We start from the raw sequence: 24,139 nt of genomic DNA, 5'->3' as shown, positions 1-24,139 counted from the left end.
CATTTCACTTCCATGAAATCTCTCTCTCAGAACAGGTTAAGCAGCACCTCTTACCTTGTCTTAGGAATAATTTCACGAGATGATAGAACGGTTGCATGTTGAGGACACGTTCACAGAACACTTAAGGTTAGTTGAGAGTCAGAGGCCCAAACCAGAAAGGGTATCCAAGCCACCTACAAAGTCTACAATTCATATCAGATACTGTGGTGAGAAAGCAGTGATCCTCTGAAATTAGACCAGTCTCATTACCAACTTTAGAATAAATACAGGATGATTATACCTATCAAATTGAACTTTTACATCTCCCCCACATAGGTTCTGTTCTGTTCAATCACTGCACTTTGTGTAACAGCTCTCTTGGAAACTAGCACAGAAGTGAATCATACCCAACAAAAAAAGAACAGTCTTCATTTCTGACAATGTTAAAACTGTTAAAACATTTTTAAAAGGTTAAAACCATTATAAAAGTTAAAACGTTAGCTTCAAACTTAAAAAAAAAAGAATTAGAAATATCTAAGGCTGAGCAAATATGAAAGTGAGCTAGTTTCCCAACACTAGCAATTGTTTAACAGAACTGTTTTAAGTCTTAAAAATATAAAATCCCAACCATAACCCCACCATACAGAAAATAACAGTATCTTATATTTTCAGATAGGACTCTTCTATCAAAGTGAATAAGAGAGAATAATAATGCCTGAAATTTAATAAGCTAATTGTTAACTTTATAGGACTCTTGGGCATTATTACCCAATAATCTCTCATACAGCAAAGGGTAACGACCTGTCTAGTCTAAAGAGAAAATGAGAGAAGAGAAATAAAAGAAGAAGAAATAAGAGAATAAGAGAAAAGAAGAAAAATGCAGGCAGAGTGTAAATTGAATCTACATTTGGCACATGAATCAAAAGAAAAAAAATTCTACTTCCAGTGAATTTCGAAGCAATTTCTTTACGACTTTATAAAGGTAATGCAGGTCCAGAGTAATAACTCCTCTTTTTCCTGAAAAGCACAGTTTCTAGAATTCTTACCTATTTACACAATTAACATTTTACAAAAGGACAATGTTGTCCTATAAACTTTACAAGCATTTTGTTTTCCAGTATTACCAAGGCAAATTAAACCAAACAGTAAAATTGTATGCAAATGTCACTCTCAGATTAGAATGAAATCTACAAGAAAATTTATTGGCTACTTTGTATAAGGTAACATGTGACGCAATTCTGCACATTACATTAAATTTTAATTAAGACTAAATATGGATAATTTATAAGGAAAAATTTTTAATTTTTTAAAAATAATTGCATGGCTCATCCTTATTGCCCCTGTTATTTCAAAAAATTAGTGAAAATATCAATATTCAGCTCACTCAGATGTGACTCATTTTGACACCAAGTTATTTCCATGCATAATCTGAATAATATCTTTAATATATAACCTAATTATAATAAAACCGTATGGGGCACCTGTGGGGGGGGGTGGTGCTCAGTCAGTTAAGTGCCCAACTTTAGCTCAGGTCATGATCACATGGTTTGTGGGTTGAAGCCCCTCATCGGACTCTGTGCTGACAGCTCAGAACCTGGAACCTGCTTCGGATTCTGTGTCTCCCTCTCTCTCTATCCCTTCCCTGGTTATGCTCTGTCTCTCTCTCAAAAATAAACATTTAAAAAAAGACCATATTAAAAGACAACAATAACATGAAAATGTGACTTCAAAATGCAAATATTGAGTTGTCTATCAAGTACAGGTAATTGATCAAAGTTTGATTTACATAAGTAGCGTCTACAATTGTTGTAACTTGAATTTAGCCTTAACTGGAAAATAATAATTTGCAAGATTTAATGTATCTTGTTTTCTATCATCAGGAAACTAGAACAGTATAACCTAATGCATTTCCTTTTAAGCTTCAACTGCCAATAACTTTAAAGCAACCTTTATTTCCCAAGTGTTTAATCTTGTTCAGTTCATATACTTGAAAAGATTCCTTTTAGCTTCCCTCCCATGCTTTTTGCTCAGATCTTTCCTTAAATGATTTAGCTGGCATGACCCTAATACATGATATGCTCAAGTCCTTTCAAAAGAAAGAGAAAGGGAGAGACTGCAACAAAAAGAGAAAGTGAAGAAGGATGTGGAGGGAGGAGGACAGGCAGGAAGTGTGCAGGCATCTATACACACCTGACCCTCAAAATTGTCACAGATCTGCTATTCTGTTTGTGACAACACTAGATTCTTTCTAAATAAGCACATGTTGACAATATTCTGATTTTTAAAGTTGAGGCAAGAACAATGACGTATGAATAAAAAACTTTAAAAACTGAGCATATTGGGGCAGCTGGGTGGCTCAGTGAGTTAAGTATCAGACTCTTGGTTTTGGCTCAGGTCATGATTTCACAGTTCATGAAATCGGGCCCCGCATCAGGCTCTGCACTGACCGTGCAGAGCCTGCTTAGGATTCTCTCTCTCTGCTCCTCCCCTGCTCACACCAGCTCGCTGTATCTCTCTCTGTCAAAATAAACAAATAAACTTAAAAAAAAAAAACTGAGCATATTTAAAAAGAGTAATAATAATTAACTTTACTGAGTACTTATGTCCTAGGCACTGCACTAAGTGCTTACGTGGATTTTTTTACTGCTCACAATAATCCACGAAACAGGTTTTATTATAGTTATGTTATTATTTATTGTCACCATTTTACTAATGAGAAAATGAGACTTAAAAGTGGTTTCATGCCTAGCAAGTGGTGAAGTTATACAGCTAACTCCAGAGTCTCTGCACTTAACCAGTATGCTCTCTTCATTGTTAATAAACAAAACGTGTCTTGTTCATGTGATATGCATTTTCTGAAGCACATAACTGGTATTATGCTTCATGAGAACGAGACACAGGGCAGCCAGCTCGAATAAAATACAGAAATGGACAATAGTTTTGTATTGCCAAACCAAGCATTTGAGTCGGCTGAGGAGAAGCGAAAAAATAGAACTGGCAGGAAAGGGAAGCTGCCCTAAGACCTCTCAGACGTGCTCTGGATTCATAACCAGGTGGTAGGTAGGGACAACACTGGAGACAGGAATTGTGCAACCTGGATTCCAGCTCTTTCTCTGCTGCTAATCAGAAATGTGTGACGCTGATTTCATCACCCAAGTTCTCTGGGCATCTTTTCCCTCACCTATAAAACAACAGGAATGACTCTATGACAGCCAAGGGACCATAGCACTCTGACTACCACTCTGAGAAGACACACGCGACTTTATGTTCCCCTGGTCTGCATGCTCACAGCTCCAGGGTGGGCCACCCTGGGAAGGGCACCTGTTCAGAGACAGTCCTAGGACCCCATCCCATTTAGTGAGAGTAAATGCTTCTCCTTTGAGAGATCCCACTTCATTTAGGAAGGGTACTCCATGACAGACAAGCCCTATATAACCACATAGATCAGATAAAAGACCCAGAAGTAAGCAGCGACCAGATGTCCCTTCCACTAAGAAATGCTCCACCACCCACCCCCCATCCTCAAATTTCTCCCTGAAACTCCACCAATTGTTAGAGAGACACCTGAACTTGAAAGATAAAGCAAAACTACTGAGACAATTAGGATAATCAGAAAAGAAGCTAGTTATCAGCTGTACTTTAGTGTGGAATAGTTCAATCACCTTAGTAGAAGGGACACTTAAATTAAGCAAGTTTGGGAATAAGTTTGCTTACTTTCTTTTGCCCTCACCCTCCAAAGAAAGAGAAGTAGGCTAGGTCAAGACCAGACTTAAGTTCATCTCCTTCCTGATGGTCTACTTTCCCGGGCATTGCTTGATCCTTCATGCCCTCCCTGAAACATAATGTTTATAGTACCCCCCACACACACACACACACCTGTGCTTTCTCCCAGTCTTTCAGTGTCCATCAGGAGTAAGTATGCTCAGTTGCTAATATGATCGCTCTATACTAGAAACTCATACCTGGAAAGTATGATATTCCAGTTTTCTAAGAGTATAAATTCCAACGTTTATTTATTTTTGGGACAGAGAGAGACAGAGCATGAACGGGGGAGGGGCAGAGAGAGAGGGAGACACAGAATCGGAAACAGGCTCCAGGCTCTGAGCCATCAGCCCAGAGCCCGATGCGGGGCTCGAACTCCCGGACCACGAGATCGTGACCTGGCTGAAGTCGGACGCTTAACCGACTGCGCCACCCAGGCGCCCCTAAGAGTATAAATTCCAAGTAAAATGACTCTGAGCTGGGAGTGAAGGGTGGAGGACCCTAAATCATCCCCATGTACTTGTGAATAGTGTAAATCAAATTCTCCCCTAAAAGAAACTCGGGGTGCAGCAGGGGGGCAGTGAGTCGTCACAAAAGAATTGAAGAGTCCAGGATTAGGCAGCACCAGCCTTCTAGGGCTTCACCCCAAGCAGGAAATTGCTGCACTGCGCCATGGCTTCCCTACACCAGTGCCCAGGCAGCTGGCCAATTCACTAACCCCTTCCCTGGCCTCGCACAGACCGCGTCGTCCGTGCAACCCTGGCCTCACAGTAACCCTGGCTGGCTTGAGAAGAGTTGGCAGAGAGAGTCCAGGGCATGCTATTTAAAGCTATAAGCAGCTACTGTGAATGGAGATGAGCTGCTTTAGCAGCAGAGGATAAGGCTAGACACAGCAGATTCTCACTTGTCCTAATGAATTCACACGCCTGCTGTGGTTAGGCCCCCAAACTTGATATGAAAGAGCTCAGTGCCATTTATTAATTACTAGTAGTCATCTATCCCATCCAGCAAATTTCCCACAATTAAGTTGCTTGATTTCAAATCCTTATATTCAATTTTCAACATCAAAATATACTAATGATATGCATACATAATTATGTGTGTGCATACATTATGTATACACACACCTAAATACCCACATGTAGATAGCTAGGGAATACATATATAATGAGAGATCCATAAATGTGTCTGTGTTTGAATTCAGGTTACCCGAGCTACCAGAAATATTAGGAATACCCACTGAGAACCAGGATTAGGTAACAAAGGCACAGGTTCTGAATGCAGGTATCAAGGTCTTCCATGAGACAAAGACAAGACACTCACTTCTCTGGATTCCTAAGCCATAAACAGGAACTGTTGTCAGGATTAAGATAATTCCTGTAAAAGACAAATCTATGCCTGGCACACAGAGTTCATGCTCAAAGACCTTAACTGGTATTAGTATTATGATAAACACAACTATAGTAGCTCAGGAGGACTGTGGCAGATTAGTTTTCTTCTAGAAAATAAATTTTATCTCAACCAACTCCGATAATCTGTCCCCATAGTCTCCTTGTCCTCTTCATAAAATGTGCTCACAAGGTGCCATATCTAGGGAATTCCTATTCATGTTTTAAAATTCAGCTCACCTATCATTTCCAGGAAACTTTCCCTGACCCCTAGCCTAGGTCTGATGACTTTGTTGCCTTTTTCATAAAACAATGTCCCTGTCCTTTATATCTTAATTTACCCAGTTGGGTGACTAAAAAGTAATGTCTCTATTTCCTACTCTATCTAAGATAAACTCCATGGGGGCAAATACTATGTCTGCTTCTGCTTATTGTTGCATCCCTAGCACTGAAAGTATACAGCAAATGATAGATACTCAATAAATACTTATTGAATGAATGAATGAGTTAGCCAGGTATTAATCAATGTATTTGTTCTCTCCTAAGAAGCAGAGAGAGAATTCACCCACAGGAATACAAAGAACCCTGGGAGTTACCAAGAGACACAAAAGTTGGAAAAACTAGCACTTGCCTAGAAGAAGTCAAGCTATCCAAGAAACCAAAGAGGTGTGGCTTTTTGTACTTGGCTTGAGAATCTTTATAACATTCCATCAAGGAGAAACCACAAAAAGAAATGAAAAAGTTACAAAGCAGAGTTCTGGGTACCAACGGGGAAGGCCGGAGAGGGATTCTACACAGAGGAAGCATTTCTTCCATGAAGGTTCATGAAACCTGGAAGGTGGCAGCAAGCAGATTACAGAGCCATGGAACTTACATTCGGTGTCTTCATTCATTCAGAAACTCATCAGATATTTATTGTGCACCTACTATATATCAAGAATGGTGTTTAGTTTTATGGATACCAGGAGTAAGCATTACAGACACAGTTCCAATTCTCATGGAGTTTCTAGTTCAGCACAGGGGAAAAAGGCATTAAACAAATAATTTATGTGTGACCAGCCCTCAGAAAGGAGAACTATAGGTTGCTATAGTAACAACCTTGACTGGAAAGTCAGTAAAGGATATTTTGTTTTCTTCCAAGGAATTTATCCAAAGGATAATATTTTCATAATGCCTTTTTAAAAATTATATTTTTTTTAAGCAGTAAGTTGCCATGCTGATTTGTATCTATTTCTGTTGCTTAACAAGAGTAAAGTAATTTAAGAGACACACTATACTTCTATTATGAATTTAAGTATGGGTTTGGGTCAAGATGATGTTGCCCCATCACTACTTCTATGTGAAAGAAGGGGAGAGAAAATATGAGAAGAAAAAAAAAAGTTATGAAAACCACAGCACTAAAATACTATTCAGAAGGATACAGTTGATTTATATGAAATCTTAGGAACCTTAAACTTTGAAGTTCATAGCACTAGCTTCACTTGTGAAAGTTACAAAAAGGGAATTCTAAACACATTAAAGAGAGATCTATAATTCACCTTTCAAAAGTGGTACTCAATTCCCCATTCTAATATTTATACTCTACAGTCTATTAATACTGATTTTTGAGCACATACTGTGTGCCAAGCATAGTTAAAGATCCAGAGGAAAGAGTTCTCATCCTCAGTACAAAAAGCTATGCTCTCCCAACAATAAATGTATAAAACTAATTCAAGATAAATTTGAGATGCCAATAAGGGATACAAATAAGATTAAAACACTAGTATAGTGTAGAGTGACTAGGGTTGCTATTTTAGCAAATGGCCAGGAAAATCCTTTTTGAGGAAATGGAATTTTAGTTAACTCAAAATGGTGAGTAGGAACCTCTATTTACAGAATATTCTGAGTAGGAAAAAAAAAAAGCAGCATTTCCAAAAGACCAGAGAAAGGGAAACTTTGGACTATAGGATTGACGAAAGGAAGACCAGTGTGGCTGAAATACAGTGAACAAGGGAATAGTATCAGAGAAGTATGCTAAGATTAGATTTTATAGAACACTGCTTCCCAAAATGTAGTGTCACCTGGGAGCTTGTTAGGGAAGCAAACTGTCAGGCTCCTATGCAGACCTGCTGAGTCAGAAACCCCAGGTTGCACCAGGAAATCTATGTTTTGACAAGTCCTCCATGAGATTCCCATGCCCGCTAAAGGCTTTTAAACAAAGTTCATCAAATTTAGAAAGTTCACTTCAACTCCTATGTGGAGGATGAAGAGGGGCAAAACAGAACAAAAATACCAGTTAGGAGTTCACTATACTATCCAGGGAAGATATGGCAGTGTTTTGGACCAAAGTTGTAGCACTTCGATTTAAGAAGTAGATTCAGAACATGTTTTACAGGAAAATCTTAAGACTATGGATCCGATGAGAGGGATGAGGAAATAAAAGGAATCTAGCATTTTTGGTGGACTACGGTTTTCGGACTAAGAAATAGTTACCCAGACTTTATGGAGAAAATCATGTAGTCATGGCTGTTAAGGGTTGATCTTCGGCCCTTTTAAATCTGAGATGGCTTTTAGACATCCAGCTGGGGATGCTGGGTAGGCAGCAATTTACACAGACAAGTCTGGAGCTCAGAGGAAAGGGCCAACACGTGGAGTCATCATTGCATAGATGATATCTGAAGCCATAAAATCAGATGGGACCATCAAAGTTCAGAGTATAGATACAGAAGAGTGTGGCTAAAGCACAGAGCTGGTGTAACTGGTGTATGCACACGGTGCAAGGTTGACTCATGGAACTTAAGGAGAGAGATGGCTCCAGACTGTCAAAGCACAGGACAACCGAAGATCTTAAGGCCTCTGTGTTGACTCATAGCCCCACCACCAGTTCTTGAAGGCAAAGTGGCTTTAGAACCTTACAAGCACTTCTTCTTACTGGCTACTAAATAATTTATGAGCATCCACTTCAAAGTTCCACTTACCATCAGGAAATCTTTCCATGAATCAGAGAAGGAACCCAAGGATCAGACATATTAAGGTGGCTTATCCATATTCAGATAGTTTCTATACTCTGCCAGAACATGATCTGGGGATGGCACTCACTGGTGCTTCCAAAGAACATGTAGCCTCCAGACAAGGGGACCAAGAGAGGAAGTTGTAGCTATGCACAGTTAATCCAATCTGGGACTGACCTATGCTGAGTCAACCTGGCTGGGATTATGACTGGGTAGTGGGCTAGGGCCAAGGTAGTACTACAGACCAAAAAAAAAAAGAAAAGAAAAGAAAAGAAAAGTTGTAATTCCTTACCAGAGAAAGCAGGTCAGTTGGGAAAAACCAGTATCCAGTATCATTGCACACAGACATGGAACAGTTGAGTTATGGAGTCTGGCACTAACTGAAAACTTGTTAGAAATGCAAACTTTTAGGGGGACCTGGGTGGCTCAGTCAGTTGAGCGTCCGACTTTAGCTCAAGTCATGATCTCATGGTTGGTGAGTTAAGCCCCACATCGGGCTCTCTGCTGTCAGGGCAGAGCCCGCTTCAGATCCTCTGTCCCCTTCTCTCTCTGCTCCTCCCCACTTGAACGCTCTCTCTCTCTCTCTCTCTCTCTCTCTCTCACACACACACACACACACACACACACAAATAAAAACAAACATTAACAAAAAAGAAATGCAAACTTTTGGACCCCTCCACAGACCTGCTAAATCAGAAGCTGAGGTAGTACCAAGCAATCCATGTCTTAACAAAGCTGTCCAGCAGATGCTGATGCCCACCGAGGTTTGAGGCCCCTTGGGGAGAATAAGGATTCTCAACTTAAGGTGCATATTCCACATATGCAACACATGAAGAGCTCTTCCAGGGAAAGACATCAACAGAGCTGGTACCACCTTCCTGTGTTGAAGAAACTTTGTAGGTACTTCCCTAACAGCATATCCAAGGGAGAGTCCCTTTTGCTCTTAATATTTTATAAAAACATAACTATATTTCTCTCGATACACACACACATATACACATGTATATGTAGATGTATGTGTACGTATGTACGTATCTATGAATATACATATTTCTCTTTACATTAGTTATTTCCACATTTTATTGGAAGTCAAGGGAAAACATCTCCCAAAACTATAATAGCTTGGGTTGTGATAGTTGAAGTCTTTGGAGCCTTCAAGAACACAAGACTTAGTCATAATGGATTAAATATAAATTTTAAAAGATAAATAGGAAAAGCATTAGAATAAAGCAACCGTATCTCAACATTTGGAAAAGTAACACTTATATATGCAGTTTCTACCCCAGACCATTGTTAACGATAATGGTCAAGTAGGATGCTTTGATTTCTTCCTTGGCCTGGAATGCACTGTCCACAACAAACTTAGTTATAGAGTCATAGAACATCAGTCCTAAAATGAATCTCAGAAGTTCATGGTCAATAATTCCCTAATTTTAGGTCCCTGAGTCTGTAGGAACCAGTGGAGGCAGTAACAGAAATCTGGGAATGACTATCACTGTGTTACAAAGCTGAACAAAATGCTATAGGTTCTAAGAATGACTATCTTTTTATCAGAAAGATCACCGAAGATCACACGGAAAGTAAGTTGTACTCGTTGGCAATTCTGACCAGCCAATTTTGTATGTTTTTATTATTAACACATAGGAAAAATGATTCATTACTTAATAAACAGTTTTCTGGCTTACATACCATTTCAAAACATAAGGTCCAACAGTTGGAAGAAAAAGAATCACCGATCTAATTCAAACCCCTAGTTTTTAAGTATGGGAAGGAGAAACAACGTAGTTCCATATATATAGTCCTAATTTTAAAACATTCTCATAGAGGCGTATGTTTCTAAAATTTTTCCAAGCATAGCACATAAAAAGAGGCCTCCCCCCAAATTTTAGATCAATAGTTCAAGTCTAGGACCAATATGGTTCAGAATCTTACGAGTCTAGGTTTGGTGCCACAGTTGAAGTGTAAGGTAACAATGACATGTGGCTGACCAAACAGAGACGGAGATCTTACAGTGACTTAATTATATCTGGATCCACATCATTCTTTCTGGTCTGTTTTCTTGTCCTAGCAGCCAGTTAAGACCATCCTCGGAGCCAGGTATGAAAAATAAAGGAGTGTATAAAACCAGGCAGGAAAGCAGAAAATATTGGCACCCTCTAAAGCAAGATCAAGTATCCCACAAGCTTAAAGGAAGTATTAGCCCAAGATTCTAATCACTATGTTAAAAGCATCCTGTTTCACAGATAATGCTAAATGAAACTTTTCCCACTGGGTCTGGGTTGCTAACATTTGCAGAATCTCTCACTAAGTGCTGTTGTTCGTTTTCTCTTGGGCTTCAAGTGCTCAGACCGGGTCCCACTATGTTCATATGACACCCCAGCATCTAATAGCACAGTCTTCTCAATCTATAACAATCTTTCACTTTTAGGGACATCACCAGACAGAAGTAGGCCTTCAAGAAATCTATTACATTTTAAACTGGAGTTAAAATCAGCTGATCAAAAATTCACCAGGACCCCAAAAGTCTATTTTGATAATGCCACTTACGCTGATGAATTTTCAAAATGAATTTTCTGATAGTTGGAGCTAGAGACCCATCATGCCACCTTTATCTCCATTCCCCTCAACTGCCTCACAGAGTTGTAGAAAATGCATATACTTTGCTGTGTTTTGTTTTGTTTTAAGGAATACTCTGGACTGGAAAAAAAAATTGATATAAGAAAGCATATTTCTTTCTTATATCACCTATATCACTTATATCACTTATATCACTCGCCATCACCTAATAAAACAGATAAGAAATGAACAAGATTGGCAAGGCTCTGAACAACAGTCTTATATCACCTAATGCCATAGACCTCTTTATCACTATCCTAAAAAATGTATCACTCTGAGGTTCATAATATAAATATTTTCCCAAAACAAAAAGCATGAGAGGAATGTTAAAATTATGACTTATGCCTGGTTAATTCCATTCTAGCTGGAGTATGGGCTATGTCACGTGACTAAAGGGAAATTTTCCTGAAGCAATTTCCTGCATGGTAGGTACACTGAAACAGCTGAGTGGTCATCTGCATAAAACAAAAGTATTACAATAATAATAACAATAGGAAGCCAATCGTGGATGCTTACTACATCTTTCTCAACTCTGAAAAACCTAGTAAGTGGAACAAGGTGTCTTTACCTCATATTTCTAAGTAGAACCTAAGAAAGGACTTCCTCTATCTGGCAGAGCTACATATAAATAAGACGGAGGGTAGTGAGTTTCCCATCCTTAGATGTCTTCAGGAGGGCAAAAGTTAGAGTATCTCTCAAGAGCTGATAATAAAAGGAGCCCTGCTTCAGGTGGAGAAGGTGATGTGAACGTTACAGGATTTTCACCAAGGTATTCACTTCAGAGAAGATGGAATTTTCCATAAATTAGGTCACAGGCTGACTTGGCCACCTGCAGTATTTATTTTGCGAACTAAAACCATTACTAATATTATGAAATCACAAAATATCAAGGACAAATAATTTTAAATTGATTAAAGAAGGAAAAGGACGACAGTAATAATCTTCAATTTCCTAAGCACAAGGCTGTGTGAAAGATGCCCTAACAGTCTTGGAAAAGCCTTGACATGACGTCCACTTTACTGAAGGAAAGACACCTCCAAAAAGTTAAATCACTTGTGTAAGGTCACAGGCTGGTAGGTGGCAGAACGGGAACTGGAGTTAAGTCTGTCTGATTCTACCCTGACGCCATGCCCACTCTTGCCATGAGCCGTTTCCCTCAACCATTTCACACGTGTTGACATCTGTCACCAATAGTAGTTACATTTTTCCAAACTGAACTGTTTCATAGTATCATAACTCTAAATAGCTTAGCTGGGGTTCCTCTTCATTGGTGTTTATCGATTTCGCTACAAAACTCCAAACCGAATACCTTGTAAGCATTTTATAAAAGTAGGCTATAACAATCTAGATAATGCTTTTCAAAACATATCAGGCTATATATAATGTCCTCTTTTTTTTTAACATTACTAACTCTGAAGTTAGACCTCAGTGCACTTATATATCCCTTTTTCTTTAATCAATAAACTAGAATTTTCAGAAATGTATTACAATTATGGAAGATTTGAACTTGTTTATCAAAGGACTCACAAACCACACTAAGACTAATGATAATGTGTTGATACATTTAGTGTAGTCTGGTATTGCTTAAAAATTAATCAACTCTTTTGAAAATAATTTTAAAAAAACACCAGGTGATCAAAGTCCCTTGTTTTAGAGACAAAGAATTCCCAAAGTCTGACTACCTGAATAAAAAGTACAATAGATTTTCTATCCCAAAATGTTTTGCAATTTCACTGTTGTAGACTAACAACAATAGGTTACAACCTCACGTTTCAATTGTATTTCTGATTAACACTGCTGTTATTCCAGCAGTGTTAAAAACATACAAGTCAATTCAAGTCGTTCATTCTTGTCAACAACCCACATTGCGAGAGGCACATTTAGGTAGCTTGGGGTAATAGAACTGTCATGGGCTTTGTTGCCACTAGACCCACATGCCAATATAGCTCTGCCACCAACTCTACGACCTAACATCAAATTCTGTCACCGGTGTTTAAATCAAAGTATTTTATTAAACACTGATTTTCTCTCCCTTTTCTATGGCTTGCCATAAAGATGTGTGCATATGTGTTTATATGTGTGTGTCTGTGCATATATATATTTCTATATACACACAAATACATATATAGCTACAGAGTACAAATACTATAAATGATAAAGATAAGATGAGATTTAATATCAAATATAATGCATCTATTCAGTTATTTTTGTTTTCTTTTTTGAGACTTAAGTCAAGCTGATCTAATTACTCTCTATGCTCAAATTTTTTACTTTCTTTTTTTAAAAAAAAAAGTTGTTTATTTATTTTGAGGGGCGGGGGGGGGGGATGAGCAAGGAAGGGGAAGAGAAAGGGGGAGAGAAAGAATCCCAAGCAGGATCCGTTCTGTCAGCAAGGAGCCTGATGTGGGACTCAAACTCACAAATCGTGAGATCATGACCTGAGCCAAATCAAGAGTCAGAAACTTAACCAACTGAGCCACCCATCACCCCATCAGTTTTTTTTTTACTATCTTTATAGTAGTGCATTGTAAACAAATACAGTTAAATCTCGGTTTGTGAGCATAATTTGTTCCAGAAACATGCTTGTATCCCAAAGCACTTGCATATCAAAGAGAATTTCAAAAACCATTGGCTCCGTTATGATCATGTGACATTTGGGACCAGATACTACTCATATTGCAAGATACTGCTCGATCATCAAGTTAAAATTTATTAGAAATGTTTGCTTGCCTTGCAGAACACTTGCAGAACAAGTTACTCGCAATCCAAGGTTTTGCTGATACCACTAAAATGACATTAGGAACACTCCTTGGAGAATGAAAAGAAGTAGAGGATATGAACATAGAGTAAATATAATAAGAAAGTGAGGAAAACATTTCAGATGGAAAAAATAATAGTCTTAGCAGGAAGCTTCCTAAATGGCACAATCACTGATCAAACTTGAAAAGTTGAAGAACCTGGACGAAGATCTGAGAAGTCAGATTTTTCAAAGTCAAATTTCATAACCCTCTGGGATAAAATTTAGGGAACAAATTCTAGAAAAAAAGTGACTAAGAAAAAACCTCCCTAAACTCCACACAAAAAGGCCTCATGACTTCATGACTTTTCTATGAAGAAAAGCAACATTAATTAAGGAACAAGAATTTTGCCCGCCTTCCATCCTGAATACCCATGCAAACTTGCTAATCTCAATGACACAGTCACTGACGTATGCTCCTTTTTCTTTCTCCCTTTTGTATCGTCTGGCCCTGTATTTGGATTAATACTGGCCCTCCTCTGTATTGGTTTTATATGTTACAAAGTTCATGAAATCAACTTCCCCTTTTCCCCTTTGTTCTTAGGGCCATCACAGGTGGACCTCCAACAAGACCCCTATGTTCCTCAGAGGCTCCTCCTCCTACCCATCCCGTCCCCACCATCATCAGGGATCACTGTAACATAAATGCTCACCTTTCCAATTCTCTTGTTTCACAAATATTGCTTCCTCCAAGAAGCCTTCTAACATCCTTCCAGGCAGAAATCATTGGTCCACCATCCAAGCTCTCACATTTCATCTGGTCTAGTCTTACAACATATAAAACTTTCTGCCTTGTACTTCGGTTCTGCTTTTGCACATCTTATTTCCAGAGCCCTCGGGAGACAAAGGCTATGCCTGATTTCCCTCACTATTTACCACCGCAATCGGTACAGCACTTTACATACCCCAGTGCTTCAAAATGCTTTAACTTGGGATCAGTATTCCTGGAAGCAAAGATTAAGTCAAAAGAATAACACAGTTTCTTCAAACTTGAAAACTTTGAGGCTGGATTTAGTTAGCAAGAACTCTGACCTCAAAACATGATTATGCACAAGGGCATCAGATCAACACCAGGATGTCCTTTTGTTCTTGTTTTATGGTGATTTACTAGCAGAAGGTACTTTCAGATGTGGTCAGCACTATTTTCACAGGTTTAAGGCATGTCTTGACTATCTTCAAAAAATCTGTATTAGAGTTTTAATGAAGTCATGGTTGTCAAGACACTGGCAAGAAGAAGAAGCATTACTTCCCAAGCTGACAGCAGAAAGAAAAAGTACCTCTGGTGCTGCTTTTATTTTGTTTGTCCACGTCTGTCCACAGACAGATTTGCAGCAGTATCTTTACATTTTCCCCCGATTTTTTAACTCATCTTTAAATCTTATTTTTTAAAAATTTACTACACCAAAGTGAAAGGACATAAAGTAAAAACAAATCATAATCAAAATGATGTAAAGCAAATAATCAGCACTGAACCGGTGATATTTATATAGAAAATTGAGATAAAAATGGAGATGAACTACAAAAAGCTATTATAAAGAAATATTTTTTAAATTTAAAAACACTTCTGATGGTTTTTTTTTTTCCACTTCCTACTTTATTCCAAGCCCGCGTCCTTGGATATTCTTTGTAGAAGATCAACTAAATCACACAGGAGAAATAGAGCCAAAAAAATCGGGAAAGACTTGACATATGTATGATTTTCGACTTATGCAAATCAGATACAAAATGTGAAAATGATCAAGGACGATGCCAAACCTTGCCTCTTTCCCCCGGATATGCACACTGGCTGCCTATATATCTGAGAAAGGAGGCAGAGTGGGAGATGTACCCAACCATGCACACCTGGCAAAAGCGGGGACACACAACTAAGGTAAGTAAGTACTGTCAGCTCCCAAAGGATCACAGCTTAACCAAATCTCAGGAAAGAAGCAATGAGGCCTGTCGGGGTACTGGTTCTCCCAGACTAATTGAACTCGAGAACGTCCATCCATTCTTCATTTTGAAAGGGGCCAGTATCAGCTGCTGTTTTTGTCCTTCTGTTTCTGGAAATTAAAGGGTATGGGGGCTTTGAGCTTTATCTAGTCTTGTATTGCTCAAACAGCCTGGTGTAGGTGCCCGGGGATAAAACAAGGTTTCAGTCCTTTTTTCCTGCAACCTTCTCAGGTCTCTGAAATCTGCATGTAAACCATAAACATACAGATCTCCCCCTGTCCCATCAAAAAAAAAAAAAAAAAATGACACCTTTCATAGACATGTTCCCAGGGAGGTGACAGGCCTTCAGCCATCAGGTTCTTCTCATAAAAGCAGATGTTCAAATGTCAGCATCTAAAGATCAGCCCTCAAAAACGCTCTTTTCTAAATCCACTATAAATAACTAGAGACTTGTATCTGTTTTTAGTATCAAACATTTGTTTCATTAGATTGAGCTGCATTTACAATCACTGGTCAAATATTCTTAATCCCAGGCACACTGGCTCATAATACATTTTAGATAGACTTTTTAAAAAGTGCATCTGCAGCTAGACTTACTGAAAGAGGCCTGGCAAGAACATGTTTTTGAGGGGACCAAATCCCAAAGCAAAAGTCTTAAGGCAGGAAAATCTTTTCTTGTTTAATTTTTTTAATGTTTATTTATTTTTGAGAGAGAGCGAGACAGAGCACGAGCAGAGGAGGGGCAGAGAGAGAAGGAGACACAGAGTCCGAAGCATGCTCCAGGCTCTGAGCTGTCAGCACAGAGCCACGAAGCACGAGATCATGACCTGAGCCGAAGTCAGACGCTTGACCGACTGAACCACCCAGGAGCCCCATTAAGGCAGGAAAATCTTAAGGCTATTTTCTTAATGGTTTGCAATTGTCCTCAAAGACTTCATCTGGCCATTCCCCAAGTCTACAAAAGATAAAATGCCATCATTATTAACCAGATGTGACTATCAGATATTTCAGGAAAGGGGTACCATTTATGGTTTCCAAAGTGTTAACCTCAAGCTTCCAAGACCCTCTGCCCTAAGAGTGAAGATCCCTGTCCGAGATCTCAGGGAGCCTCCAAGTGGTCGGAAGTGAGGAGGAGTCAGGAAGAAGAGACACCAGGAGAGAGTATCTCCCAACTGTGTTTCAACCAGGCCTTTCCTGAGCTTATCCGTTTTACCCATTACTTTCTTAGATAACCCCTAGTGATTTCATTTGAAGGAAGAATTCCAAATGTTCTTCTGAAATGCTGAAAACTTCTGTCCTAGATACACTCCCTTGATCATAGGCCCAGCCCACAAGGAAATCACTGAGCTGGATAACCCAGGAAAACCATTACCAGTCAGCTCTTCCACTCCCAACTAGTTCCCTCTGATGATAATCCAGGGGAATTAACATAGCAATATTGTTCCAGCAAGTCTAGAGAAATTCAGTTTCCTTATGTTATGAAATACATGAAATAAAGCCTACTAACCAAACAACCCTTTATTTTGGCACATTTATAGACCACAAAATATGATTGTGAGCTGCCACTGCTCACAGGGGAGATTTAATGGTGTTACAGAATAAATGCCAGGGCTCTGTGGAATAAAGAAATCTATTTTCAGCTGAGATTCTCAGCCAGAAGTGTCTTCCCACTAAGAAGTGTGTGAAATTTCAGAAATGTAGAAGCAGAGAGGTAAAGCACGTCAACACCCTCTAGCCAAAGACCACCAGCAGCACATCTGTAGTGGACAAGCTGGGTTTATTACATGTTGCATGGAGGGAGAATGCACACCAGAGGGAACCACGAGCATTTCAGTAAGAGAGCATTAGAAAGAACCTATTAGCAGGACTCAGGCTTCCGTTGGGTAATTTGGGGGAAGTCTAGAGAAGCGGGGCTTTGTTCTCTATTGAATGCTATCAGAAAGCAGGGGCAAGTCAATGACTAAACATCTCAATAGGTCTTACCTATAAGTAGGATAGACTAGAGCAGGAAAAAGCTGTAAATGGTAAAGAATCAGTAGTCACTCATAACTGATCATCTTGCAAAGAACAGGAAAAGGTCACACTAGTCAGGAACAGATATTATTCTTGGCCACACTGGGTAAGAACCAGTGTCAATTCCTTTCTGCAGAAGACTCTGATGCTGATTTCAGAAACCCAGAGAGTAATATATTAGTTACTATGCATATCTATGTCAAGATCGAATTCTAGACATTGGCTTTGGATATGTCACTCAAGGCATTTTCTGTCCTCTTAAATAACACCTATATTAAAGTACCTTTCCTGTGATCATTTCATATAGTTACCTGGGATAGGTAGACTATACCTTACTATTTCAGTCAAGTATCTGATGTCCAGAGGAGTAAAAACACCTAAGTGTCAATGCTTGCTTTGTAAACTATCTGTGGTGAAGAAACCATTTTCTTTCTCCCAACTGGTCTTGGACTATTTTGTAAAATACAACAAAAATTAATTACTAGAAAAATTAAATGATAAAACACAAAACACAAGCCCCATTTTTATTTTATTATCAGGCCCAATGCAAATACAATAATTGTCAAATTGGTATAAGAGTTTCTATATATATAGTCTCACTTTTGGTATTTCTCTTTTCACAAGCCTGAGTCTGTAGACACACTTTGAGGACCATTGGTTTTTAAATTAAATTAAAGCATTCTTTACTACAAACTAATTCTGAGAGTGAGGCCCATTTCAAACTCACATAGCATGCCACAGGTTACATAAGAGGAAAGAGATGTAAGGCGTTTCACTCAGAAGGCCTTGCTATAGAGCCCCCAATCTTAGTGAAAAATAAATACCTATGGCTGTTTCTTATAGGCAACAGCTTGAAAGGACACATGTAGAAAGTCAGATCACTGGAATGCCATCTAAAATCAACATAACCAAAAGGATTACACTTCTAGTCCAGGTAGAGCTTCAGTAGAGACTTAACTATATACTTGCTGGGCTGGGATTTATCCATTGGTCGATTATAATCAGAGCCTCCCAGGGGTACCTGGGTGGCTCAGTCAGTTAAGCATCCGACTTTGGCTCAGGTCATGATCTCACAGTTCGTGGGTTCAAGCCCCATATTGGGCTCTGTGCTGTCAGCTCAGAGCCTGGAACCTGCTTTGGATTCTGTCTCCCTCTCTTTCTTCCCCTCCCCCACACACACTCTGTCTCTCTCTGAAAATAATAAACTTTAAAAAAAATATTTTAAAAAAATCAGAGCCTCCCAGGGCAATGGCTTCATAGCCCATCAGGTTAATCCTCAGGCATCTATGTTATCTCAGTATCCCAGCTTCCCTTTCTAAGGTCAAGAAAGGTCAAGCTTAAATCCCTTCCTTGCCAGTTAAAGGGGAAAATGGGCTCAGGAATCAGCCAAGTTTATTTACATTCCCTTCAATTAAACTTCCTACTTCATCTCTGCTAAGGGCTTATCCCATCCAATGCAATCCTGCAATTCTTTGAATTTGTCCCCAGCTCAATAAAGTGGTCCTGGTGTTATCCCTCCAGTCTGGTGATGTGCTCTCCGTGACCCTGCTCACTGCTCTTCCTGCCCTCATCTTCACTCCTCCTCCTGGCACATGGCTACTCTGAGCTGGAAACTCTAGAAAAGGCCTCATTTCACATACCCACATCATCAGCACTGCCTTCTCTGCAGGCCAGACCCACCCTTTTCCTGGATCAAGCTGAAGGTCTGAGCCACTTATCTCTGGCTCAAAACTCTGTCCTATCCATAAACTCTCTCCAGAAGATATTTCCCTTAACTACAATTTTTCAAGTTAAACACGACGCTACTCTACATACATATGCCAAATATTTTGACACTTAAATTCTATGGCAAATTTGACGTCTTTGAGCTGTAGGATGGTAACCATTATTCCTTTCACCATTTCACAGTGCCTAGAATAGCACTCAGTCCATTACTGACTCCCACAAATATTATTTAATTAATTAACTGATGGGTCAAATAATGGAACAAATGAATACTTGCAATGTAGTACAGACACGCACTCAACATCCATGTATACATGATGTTTACACTGTATCTTAAAAGTGAGAAATTAAAGAATCCTAATAATTAACATTCATTCCTACTCTATATTTTCCTCTTCCTTATAACAATGTGTTATTGACCCAGATTCTGTCTCTGTGATTAGATCATTTGACTTGTACAGTAAGAAAAATACTGATTTCTCGGTCAGGTTTAAAAATGCTTTCTTTGCCTTTTTACCTTCCTTAAACTGATTTTCAAGCTAATATCCCACATCTCAAATCTTAACTAGGAAAATAAAAAGTACACACTTTTTTTATGCTAGAAAACTAAAAAATAACACTGAATTAAGTTTTACACTCAATATATTTTACTTACAAGTATTATAAAACAGTACCTTTTATATAATTTACTTTCTTTTATATCTTAGTAGTACTGAATCAAGCTCTCTCAATGAATTACTTTAAACTTAGTCCTCTAGAAAGTGTTTCTTTATTTCCCAGTCAGTGACTTCATAATTCCCATCTATTCAACCTTTGTGTAGAATGAGAAGAATTTGAGAGATTCCTTATGCCTTCAGAACCCAGAATACCACCTAGCACCAAATGTGAGCATATATATATATAGATCCTAACCTAATGGAATCCAACTTGAAAACATGGACCTGTTCTATTCAGTTTTCTGTGCGGGCTTTTAAAAGCCTACAGAACATCAGGAGGCAGTACAAGACTGTAGAAAAAAAGCCTAAAACAATGACCTAACTAGCATTTGATAAAACATATGTATCATAACTCCTCTGGGTTGGGCCTATGCATAGAACAAACAACAATAGCAAAAAATTAATGGTATTGTTGGAAGACCAGCCAAGGTAGAATAATCACAAGCAGGAACATAAGGAATATTTTGAGAACTCCCAGAAGAGTGACAAAACAAAGGGAATAGCTCTGAACTCCCAAGAAACAGCAGCCTGGCCACCATAGATAGAAAAATGGTTGCTTTTTTGAACAAAGACTTGGAGTCAACTGTGGATGGAAGAGGCATAAACACTGACACACTTTTCAAATGGCATCTGGAGATACAAAACAAATAAAAATATTTCACATCTGCGGGGTATGTACAGAAGGGTCAGTTACTACTGGCCTCAACAACAAAACTGAATGGCAATATATGGGTATTTTATTTGAAAATAAAGAAAAAACTGATTCAAAGCCGCAATGCAGAAAGAACTACATCTCATGTTTGTAAAGTAATGCTATTTGAACAAATTCTGACAAAGTATCTGCTCATTTCCCATTTTAGCATTCTGTGGGGAAGTGAAAGAATGCATTCAAAATACTTTCTTTAAGAAGATATCCAAAGTTTCCACATAAGAAGTGAAATACTATCATTTTGGAGGAATCTACATTTCTTTAGAAAATTTTCAAAATGCTTTGAAAGAAATAAGGAAATAAAATTCCCCAAAGTAACACAAGTGAAAATATAAGCAAAAAAAAAAAAAAAAAAAAAAAAAAAAAGATAAAAACAGGTTATCTTTTGTTTCTTGGAATAATGTTGTCTTCATGTCAAAATTAAGCCAACGTACACATCTTTGACAGTAAAATGCTTTCTAACGCTTCTTCCTGAACTTAAAATATAACAATAAGACTTCCTTTCTACCTCTACCTACTAAGCCACCCTGAAACCATGCTGTACTCCCTAACACCTGCAAACACACGCGCACAAAAGGCAATAAGTCTTACCAGACCATCACAGTTGCTAATGGCAACAGAGGTTCCTGGAATGTCCATGATGTCACCAACATAAGCACAGTTAGTCTGCAAAGGCTCTGTTTTCCAGATTCTTTCTGAAGCATTTCCTGCTTGATGATCATTATTGGGGTTGGTTATATTCCCAGGCACCAGAGAGGTCTCATGCCATTCCACAACAGCCCCAGGAGCTACCAGCTGAGTGTTGCGCTTTAGTCGCAGATGAAAGTCTCTTCCGAATGCTGTGATGTTAAAGAACAATTGCTCAGAGTTGGAAGACACGTCCCTCGTTGACCTCTTTTTGTGATTTGCAGAAAGAATATGGGAGAGATAGTGTCCTTCAAAATCTGTGCTGACTGGAGTCACCAGCTCATACTCTCTCTGTCTCTTTAATTTTGGTAAATCTGTAGGGTGAAAAATAGAATTGTAGAAGCCTGTGCAACAAGAGAACACAGGAGGACAAAACATAGGCATAAAGTGCCCACCTCACAAGACTGTACCTCAACTTGCAAAATATATATGTTCCCAAACCATCTCCTAAGTATGAAATTTTGGGAACTTAAATCATTTCTCAAATATATTTCTGTAACTCTGTGTTCAATGAATCATTTTATTTTAAAACATGTATTACAATGTGAATATTCATATCACATTACATGTTTGAGGATATAATACGTTTCCATAAACTATATCTGGCTTGCTTATAATCAAGACATGCTCCCAATTAATTTATTACTGGCACAACTGACACCTGCTACAAATGTTTAACAAACTTGTTATTATGTAGAGGAAATTTTTTGATTGTTTTATTTTTTCCCTTTAAGACTCCTAGAAGTATTACTGATTAAAATAGCAACCTTATGTTGCATTTACCATAGGCCTATACTTTATACACTGTAGTTTATGGTGCTGTCGTTTACACATATTTTTTCCATCATAACAACCCTAACAATCACACTTCACAGGTGAGGAAACTGAGATTCAGGAAGTATGTGTCCAAGGTCAAGCAACTGTGAAGCTCAGATATGAATCCAAGTTATACTCCAAAGCCCATACACTCATTCTGCTACATTTGAGTTGTGCTCCATAAATCACAGAACATTTTTAGAAAATGAGAAAAATGGGTAAAAAAAGTAGAAATCATAATCTAGAAATTGAATATGGAGATGCGGGTTAGTTAAGAGCAAATGGCATTGTCATTTTGCACCATATTCCTTATGTGGGACAGATACTTGTTTTTTGTTTTTGTTTTTGTTTTTTTAATTTTTTTTTTTCAACGTTTATTTTTTTTTTACTTTTGGGACAGAGAGAGACAGAGCATGAACGGGGGAGGGGCAGAGAGTGAAGGAGACACAGAATCGGAAACAGGCTCCAGGCTCTGAGCCATCAGCCCAGAGCCTGACGCGGGGCTCGAACTCACGGACCGCGAGATCGTGACCTGGCTGAAGTCGGACGCTTAACCAACTGCGCCACCCAGGCGCCCCTGTTTTTTTAATTTTTTTTTAATGCTTTTTATTTTTGAGAGAAAGAGAGAGAGACAGAGCACTAGCGGGGGAGGGGTAGAGTGAGAGGGAGACTCAGAATCCAAAGCAAGATCCAGGCTCTGAGCTGTCAGCATAGAGCCTGATGCGGGGATTGAATTCACGAACTGTTAGATCATGACCTGAGCTGAAGTCGGAGGTTTAACTGACTGAGCCACCCAAGTGCTCCAATACTCATTTTAATATGGATGTGTATTTGGGGCCTACCTTACTTACAGCATAAGTGACCACCTACTACATGTTAAGCTTAATTTCACAATTAATTACCCTAGTTTAGCCAAATGTGTAATGTCTGCTAAAATGCAAACATCCTTGAGAAAGATAGCACATTGAATAAACCACTTATCCCTTACTAGAAATGATTCTGAAGCAATAGACCATGGATACTGGAAGAGAAAATGAGGAGGACAAAGATTTTCGAGAAAAGAAGGCAAGCAAAATCTGATAACAGAAGTTAAAAAGCTCCCCACCTTCATGATTCTAGCCTAAGACCAGTCTTGCAGTGTGTAAAAGTACCCTGAAAAAAATGATATGATCCACAAATACTTCTCACCTAGAGGAATTGCGTGTATGTCATCCAATAAATGAAAGTGTAATGCCTCATAACTGAACCTACAACCTATTATCTGAAAGTATCCTTACAGAATATTTTCATTGTTTTCCTGCATTTGAAATACTTCAAACAATGTATCAAATACCAGAAGACAAATGAAGGTATTTTGCAACTTGGAAATTCTTTCAGTGCATGTTTGTTATCATTATGCCATTTATAGTGACCAATGTATTTAAACAAAATATCCTTCTTTATCAAGTGCACAGATCAAATGACCCTGCTGTAAATATTTACTAGGCAGAGGAGTGAGGACTGTCATATCACAGAGTAAAGTGAAGGCCGACTCCAATACCGGCAGTGACAGCACACGATCCCTGTTTCGTAGGCTCTATCACAGCCGAAGACTTACGCAAGGCATCAGCGTAAGCACAGACCCAAAGATGTGGCCTCTCTTACAGCCAAATCCATGGGGAATACTTTTGTCGCTTCTGGTTTATAGAAAGAACTCTAAATTTTATGGAATAGACTCAAGCATCACAGGAGCAGAGTGATGGAGGGGACGGTTTCCACAGTAAGCGATGAATCAGGCTCTTGGATGGGGACTGACAAAGCCTGTCCCAAATTTAAGTTTCAATTCCTTAAGGACGAGAAACTTCCCCATTCAGCTTGCTAATTCCGATGTCATCTAATACAAGATTTTGTACATACCAGGGTCTCCTGTCGGTAGGATCTGTTTAACATGTATTAAGTTAGTGATGCAGGTCACCAGAGAGCCTTTGCTTTGTCTGTGCTGCGACACTCTAACTCACAAGACAAACTAC

The 24,139-nt window shown here is 38.8% G+C and overlaps 1 protein-coding gene across 1 annotated transcript in view; it reads right to left on the bottom strand.

Moving 5' to 3' along the window:
• Positions 1-24,139, bottom strand: part of ADAMTS3 (ADAM metallopeptidase with thrombospondin type 1 motif 3) — a 274,684-nt gene that overhangs the window by 231,188 nt on the left and 19,357 nt on the right. The window contains exon 3 of the mRNA XM_043572504.1: positions 21,219-21,628. Within this exon, the coding sequence (XP_043428439.1) occupies positions 21,219-21,628 (410 nt within the window). The remainder of the gene's footprint in view (positions 1-21,218; positions 21,629-24,139) is intronic.

The sequence above is a fragment of the Prionailurus bengalensis genome, chromosome B1 (assembly GCF_016509475.1).
Source record: "Prionailurus bengalensis isolate Pbe53 chromosome B1, Fcat_Pben_1.1_paternal_pri, whole genome shotgun sequence".
NCBI lineage: Eukaryota > Metazoa > Chordata > Mammalia > Carnivora > Felidae > Prionailurus > Prionailurus bengalensis.
The sequence above is the reverse complement of the archived record's forward strand: the minus strand, read 5'-3'. Positions and strand labels throughout refer to the sequence as shown.